General features: G+C 44.1%; 1 protein-coding gene across 1 annotated transcript in view; it reads right to left on the bottom strand.

Moving 5' to 3' along the window:
- The window catches only part of abca2 (ATP-binding cassette, sub-family A (ABC1), member 2), a 97,669-nt gene that overhangs the window by 3,509 nt on the left and 86,549 nt on the right, over window positions 1-7,611 (bottom strand). The window contains exons 42-45 of the mRNA XM_013910945.1: window positions 4,487-4,701; window positions 3,735-3,838; window positions 3,540-3,632; window positions 531-705 (exon numbers count right to left, since the gene is read on the bottom strand). Coding sequence (XP_013766399.1) covers window positions 531-705; window positions 3,540-3,632; window positions 3,735-3,838; window positions 4,487-4,701 — 587 coding nt within the window. The remainder of the gene's footprint in view (window positions 1-530; window positions 706-3,539; window positions 3,633-3,734; window positions 3,839-4,486; window positions 4,702-7,611) is intronic.

Below are 7,611 nucleotides of genomic sequence, written 5' to 3'. Positions count from 1 at the left end.
GCGAGCAACTTAGGGTTAGTATCTTGCTGAAGGCATGCAGACTGGGGCAGCCAGGGACTGAACCACCAACGTTCTGATCATCTACATCCTGAGCTACAGCCAGCCAAAGATGCACCCCACTAGAACCTAAAGTTAGGGACAGTCAACAGCTGTACCAGTTGTAGGAGGCTCCTTGCACTTGTTGAATGGACAGGTAAGTACTGAATGTCCACATCGTCAGACTTTATGTGCAGAGGTTTTATTACAGTGATATAGCACAGGCAAAGTAGCTTAATGAAACAATACAGATCTTCTAATTAAACCACACAAAACTTTAATTCTTGAATCGATTCTATGGCGATGCTAAAGATCTACCACCAGTTTTGGTATATAACCACACTCTTCAGGTAATATTTGCTCTTTATTATATTTATTAAACCGTGGTATTATTTTCTCTCTGATGAGGATCTTTAGATCTACAATATAAAGCAGCTGTTGGGGTGAATTTACACTATATCATGAAAACACAACTGAACTGATAGTGAGGTTTAGTCTGGTGCTACGTCTGTCAGGTTGGTGCTCTGTGGGTAAAATGACGACACTGGAGAGTTGCTGTAACGTACCTTCAGCAGAGCCTCGGGGAAGTTTCTGTTGAAAAATCGAACCACCTCTTTGACGCTGGAGCTGCTCTTTGTCCTCACTGTGATCATGTAGCCATCTCCGAACCTATAACATGTTAAGAGAAGCATGACTGTGCCAAGTCAGGACATAAATGTACGATTATAAAGTTCTCCAACTCTGCCCATTTAAAAAAAGCACCCCAACATATGTTATATGAGTACTGAGCGAGCCAGAACTGTAAACTTTTTTCTAATTAGGATTTTTTTAATATACCTTTGTCTTTTTTGACCTCATGAACGTGGGCAGCACTGTGCCACTGTGCCTGTTGCCTCACAGCAAGAACTGTTCTCCCAGTGTTTGCTGGGTACTGGGTACTCTGGCTTCCTCCCACAGTCCAAACACATGCAGTTAGTGGGGAACAGCTTAATGGGGAATCCCAAATTGCTCATGGGTGTGAATGGTTGTCTGTCAGACAGACTGGCGACCTGTCTGGGGTGCACCCTGGCTCTCACCCTTTGACAGCTGGCACATCTGTAGTCAACTATGAGACCTGAGTCTGTGAATGTTCTCAGTCATCCAGGTCATCGTAGTCAAAGGAGCGACCATCTTTGAACAGAGGCGGGGTTTACGACACCAACTCTCTGCCATCTATAATCCAGTTTTGAGATCCTTCCCCAGATGCCTTAACGCCCACTCACATCCTGGGCCATCTGACCTCAGGAATTCGCATGATAAGGTGGGGCCAGGTTTCACAATGAGCTCACCCGAAACTCTGGCTGATTGGGACCCACACCCAGTTTCCCACCTTGGCTCAGGCGATTAGAGGATCATCAGGGGTCCTTTTGTCCCTCTGTGGGGGGAAACTCCCACTGGGTTTAAATCTGGGACTCTCCACCATTTGACCTTAGAACTGAAGAAGCTTCTCGGATGAGAGGTGAAACGTCTTCAAGCTACTTAAAGAAGTCCAGACGCTTTTCTTTGCAAGCTCCTTTGACTACGAGACCTGAGGTTAAGGGTGGTCTTTTGCAGTTGCCTGTGGGATCCCCTGGAAAATACCCAATTAAGCTTCAGTTTCTATGGGAGTATGGATGATGAAGCAGAGCTGCTTCTAAGTGTGGACAAATGTAAAGATTTTCTGTCCTTGCATCCTCTGATAGCTAAAGAAATGATGGCAGCTGTGTGCAATGTCCTGGACAGAACAGACTGCAGGATCTGGTGCAGCTGCCACATAAACCTCGTCTGATTTTAAGGACTGCCTGTTTTTCCATGGACTGTGAGGATGAACTAGTGGAGACAGGGCATGGGTGCAGGATGAGGAGGAAAGCTTATATGTACTGTTCATTATACCAAAGGTAGAAACCTGATATTGATGACCTCACAGTACTCAAGCTGATTTTAAAATAAGTCAGAGCTGTGGATGAGCATGGTCAGGTTGTAAAAACAGCTGGAAAAAGATGAGATCACAGGAGAACAGTGTCTCACCTCAGATTTACTCCACCTCATCCCAAACCACAAACATCAGGTGAAAATACTCCTCCCTCACATCCAGCGTTACATCTCCTTCTACTGTCCAAGATCAGCTGTTCCACAGCCCAGGAGAAATTACTGCCCTCTTGTGGCAGTTGAAAGTCTCCATAACTGTGAAACATTAGACTGGAAATGCTGTTGTGGGTACTGGTTCGACATATACTCCCCAGCTGACAAACTCACCTCATGTACTTGTCTAACAGACCACCGAGCTAGCTGCTGGGCTGGATGGAGACAGAAATGACTCTTTAGAGTAAAAGCTGGCATGTGCCTGTGGTGGTGCTTGTTTCAAAGACAACGGCATTTTCTGCTCTACTGAGTTTAGATTTCATATTATTCACTGGTATGCAGCTGGATGTTTCAGAAGGAAAGTATTGGTTTGATGATGATGATAAGATAAGACACTTCAGGAGTGGGGGGTGTGGTGGGGTGGGTGACCAGAGTACTGCTTTCTTTCAGCAGACACTCCTCGTGTCTCCACATCAGAATGTGCCACCATCATCTGTGCTCTACAGGGCCCCTCACAGAAGCTTACAATAGAGGTGGAAGGCAGAGCAGAAAACCAGAAAGTCACACCCTGAATCAGAAAATCACTGATACAGGAGATATAACATCAATCCCACCATGTCATCAAAACAGGGCCTTATCTATCGTGTTCTCAAGCTTCCCTACAAGACCATGTGCCAGCCACAATCCTTCCCCTGGACATCTGGGAAGACACCAAACCTACTGACGATTGCAGAAATGGTCTGCTGGCTAAAACCGAGCTGGGATGTTCAGGAGAATGTGCAAAACTGTAATGTGTTCTATTGTACAAACTTCAAAACCAGCAACCAGCAGGCAAACACCAACAAACGATGGTCCAAAGGCTGCTAGGGATGTATGTGATGGGTCCATCCCCCAAGAAGATCAACCAAAGTGTCTTTGTTGACACCACTCCAGGTAAGTAGGATGATTCTCTTTAAGAAAGTAACATCAGAAGCTCTGACACAGTGGCCCCTATCTGATCCATGATTTGTCCTCCTGGAAGTCATGAAACCCAGTTTGTCTCCTCACTCTTGCAGACAGAGTCCCAAACATGGACAAATGAACACATCCTCGGAGCAGTGCTGTGGAAAGAGTAAACTGCACCTTAAAAAAGAGACTCTTACACTGAAACCAGACATAAACAGTGGGACAAATCCATGACTCCCAGTTTGCCCTAAATCCAGCTCTTCAGGTGTCCTCTGGTTTCTCCTGCAGAGCTGAATCTTTAACGACGACGACTCCTGGATGTGTTGCTGCACCCTCGAGATGTCACACATCAAACCTCTGGATGTGCCAAATCTCAGAGCTGCAGGTCCTGAGTAACCGTGTCTTCAGAAACCTGGACTATATAACTATGAGTAACTATGATTAAAGAAGGTCCTGACCTGTTCTTTAGGTGCTGGATGCTCCCCAGGCATTTAAACCTGCCATTCACCATAATGCCCAGTCTGGTACACAAGGCCTCACACTCCTCCATGCTGCAGATGTAGTGAAAACACTTTGGTGAAACATTTGTAACACAGATGGTATAACAGGAGGTTTTCCAGAGGAACATGCATGTCATTACTAAGCTTTATAACCTGTGTGACGTCAGCACTACAGAGCGTCCGGTCTTGATTATGTCCAGGATTAAATTCCAGAGGAACCTGCGGGCCTTCGGGTCCATCCCAGTGGTGGGCTCATCCTAAACACAAGCAAACACAACAATGTTTAAAACAGCGACAGACTCTGGATGGACTCTGAACCTTACTGCCTGGGACGTTGATAGGCTGGCATGTGTGATGTAGAAATGTTGGACAACTTTGGACTTTTTTACTATTTGACCAACTGGATGTTGGGTTGATGCTGTCTCCACAGGCTGTTCAGGGACACTCACTGCAGTCTTTAAGTAAAACTGGTTGCATATTTTCTGTATCCATGTTACACTTAATCATTAAAAATGATCACATATTACGATGTTTATATCAAAAGATTACTGTGTTGCACACAGACATTAAAATATAATCCAAGGTACGAGTAGAACTCGCAGAGTAACTAACTTATATAATACTATCACTACTTTTGTAATACTTTGTATACATGTATGCAATACTATCAAGTTTTAATAAAAATATTTATGAATGATCACTCAGATTACTGATTAGCCCCATAGTCACACATTCACATCGTCCTTCATTTTATGCTTTTAAGCACTTCTATCGGCTCCATTTTAATGTTAAACATGCTTCCAAAAATGAACTAAAGCTTCAAACAGAATGTGAAGAAACCGGCGGATTGACCCTCTGATCTTTGCTACGCTGCCCCGAGCACAGAGAGCATCTATTCTTCTTACCAGGAAGATGAGTGATGGGTACCCGATGAGAGCAATGGCAGTGGAGAGCTTGCGTTTGTTTCCTCCACTGTAAGTGCCCGCTGGTTTGTCTGCATACTTGGACAGCTCCAGCTTTTCCAATGCCCACTGCACCACCTGCAGGGGGCAAAGAGTAATGTGAGCCGTTGAAATTCTGCTGTTCAGGCGATGAAGGAGACAACGGTAGGATATCCCCCCTTAATGTGGAACTGCATAACATTTGCTGAATTGTTCCAATATTTGATCCTCAGTTTGTATTCTCTGTCCTACATGTTGGGTCTGACTCTGACTGTAAGTATGGGTCTTTTACTAAATAACTGTGCAATCAGCAAAAGTTCTTGTAGGTTAACATGTCTGCATGTTTTGCTGGCTGTGTTAAGTGGATAATTACAAGACACCACAAAGTTACAAGCTACACAGAGTCCTGTGGAGTCTGATAAAAAAAATAACACACTTAAAATAACTAACTGTTGTATAAAACAGCAGTTATAAAGGTTATTGGGAAATAAAGGTCAGAGGAAGAAGATTACTGCATAAGACTAAACTTCAGCTCTTTTTCTTTGTAATTACTTCACAAAAAACGGTGATAAAACACGCTTCACAGAGTGAGCAAGTTTATCATGCACAGGATATTCTCTTCATTATCTTACTGCACAAAGTCCAACAACTGCCGTCACAATGTGAAGTCGTTTTTAGCTCAATGAGTCAACTCAGGTTTCACCTGCTTGAAAAATGAACCGAACACTCAGTCATCACAAAAAGTTGCAATTAAGTTTTATCAGTTTAGATGGACCTCACCTGCTGCAGACACACGACTACAGGAGGGGTCGGGGCTTTGTGAATTTGGTGGCTGTCAGGAGCTGAGGCTCTGACGGTAGGCTGGCCAGTTAGCAAACATGACCGTTTAACATCACCTCTTTGGCAGGACAAGAGCCTGAGGTCGAGGGTCTCTGAATGATTCAGTAGAGAATTGGGGTTCAACCTAGTGGAGGAAAGAGATATTTCCCCTTCATGTCAGGGATTGCATCCTGACTGGTGTCTGTGATTATAGTTCAGCTTACTGAGCCTTCATGTTCTTGGTTTTTGTTTTCTCCATGGGCAGGAAACAAAAACAACATGTAATAGTGGCTCTAGCAGATTTACATTTAGCCAGACTGATGGTCAAACCAGTTCAGGTGTCTTCATTTGCTCTACATGCTCCTCCCAGGTTTCACTGTAAACACCTACGTCGTCTAAATAAACTGCTGCATTTCAAAGACCAAATGGCATGACAGCACATAAATACAGACCTGAAGGACAGAACAAATGTATTTGGCTCTCTGAGACGGAGGAACCTGTCGACGCCCTTTCTAAAGGTCAAACTTGCTCACAAAGTTTGTCGTGGCTACCTGGTCAATACAATCTTTCATTCTGGGAAGAGGATATGCACCTGGCTGTATGACGCCATTAATTTAGCAAAAGTCAGTGCAAGACCTAAATTTGAAATCTGACTTCTACATCAGCAAACACAGAGATGAACAAGCAGAGGAAGAAGGCAACACCATTTTACCATTTACCTCAGATTCTAATATCTGTCGCTTATCAGGAGATGACCGGTAAAAATGCTGTTTAATAGGCTGAGCATCATCAATATCATGGTCCACTAAATGACCACAAGATGGTGTACCTGAGAACAGAGACAGATAAGACTCTAATGTTCCCAAAAAGTTTATTCTGTTCATCTGGATGCAGCGTTTCCAGTGCATGTAACTGTCTGATGTCAATCAGTTGTTCGGGTTTATCTTCATCCAAATGTACAAGTTGCCCAGAGCTTCCCACCAATTTTTTTAAGATGATGTTGCAGCATCCCATCTTCCAATACTCCTCCTTCCTCTCAAGCACCACTGAAGATGAGGTAGAGGCCGCAGTCTTGTGAAAGAGGCGTCTTGGTGCTGGAGGTAAGGCTTTACCAAACATCCCTGTATCACCGCACATTAACATTTAAACAGCACAAAGAGATGCTGAGACGCTGTAGAAACAAAGTCTGCTCACCATCCGACCAACCACGTGAATCTACAAGCTTCTCAAACATACAAACTAATATATCTGGGTCCAAATCCAGAACTCCAGTACCACACTGAGTGTGTTAGCGTGCAACCTACGAGCAACACGCTGGTAAGGGGCCACAACCAACCTATATTAAATTTTAGGAGGTGCTGAGCAAACTTCTCCCCGAGTTACACACTGGGCTCTTTGTGCAGGCTGGAGAGGAACCCTCACTGACCACCAGATTACTGAACCAAATCAAGGTCCCACCCAGCATGTAAACTCAACCCACGAGCAACACGCCAGTAAGGACCACAGGTTACAGAAGACTCTAAGGCTGCAAACGCGTGACTCCATGAGCAACCCACCGGGCTCTCTTTATAAGCTGGAGAGTAACTCTGACTCACCTGACCCACCAACCTCTACACCACAGTCAGCTCCCACACAGCACGCGAGCAATACACTGGTACGCTATCACAGCCAGAGTCAACACAGGAAACAAACAGCGATCTTGGAAGGACTAAATGCTGTCCCACATTTGTAATGACAGAGACTGAACACACGGAGCAGTTGACCGCTAGGTGGAGATCAGCCAACCAGTGATTTCACACCTGTTTTATGGATAAGCTGAAAGATGTAGCTGGGCAACCCTTAAACAAGTATCGGAGGGTCATACACTGTACATGTAATATGTAACATATATGTAACATATGTGAAAGAGAACTGGATTAGTACAAACCTTAATTTCAACCTTAAGTTGTACAATGATACACAACCAGATAGCAGGTATGTAACTAGCTCTGATTTCTGTCTCTGCTCAAGTACAATCAAACGAAGCGATAAGTTCTGTAACATCAAAAGAACCTGTTTATTAATCTCAATGGAAACAGGAAGCATAATATCAGCTGTTGTTGCTGTTGCACGCCTCACTTATCTTGCTCAAAGTAACATTAGAACCCTTCAGGCTTAATATATTGGATTTCTAAAGTGGGGCCGCCACATCTCCCCGCGACTAGTTGTGACCAGTGTTGGTCAAGTTACTTGAAAAAAGTAATCAGTAACTAATTACTGATTACTTCCCC

This window comes from Pundamilia nyererei, unplaced genomic scaffold (genome assembly GCF_000239375.1).
Source record: "Pundamilia nyererei isolate P.nyererei 1_Seehausen unplaced genomic scaffold, PunNye1.0 scaffold00053, whole genome shotgun sequence".
NCBI lineage: Eukaryota > Metazoa > Chordata > Actinopteri > Cichliformes > Cichlidae > Pundamilia > Pundamilia nyererei.
The sequence above is the reverse complement of the archived record's forward strand: the minus strand, read 5'-3'. Positions and strand labels throughout refer to the sequence as shown.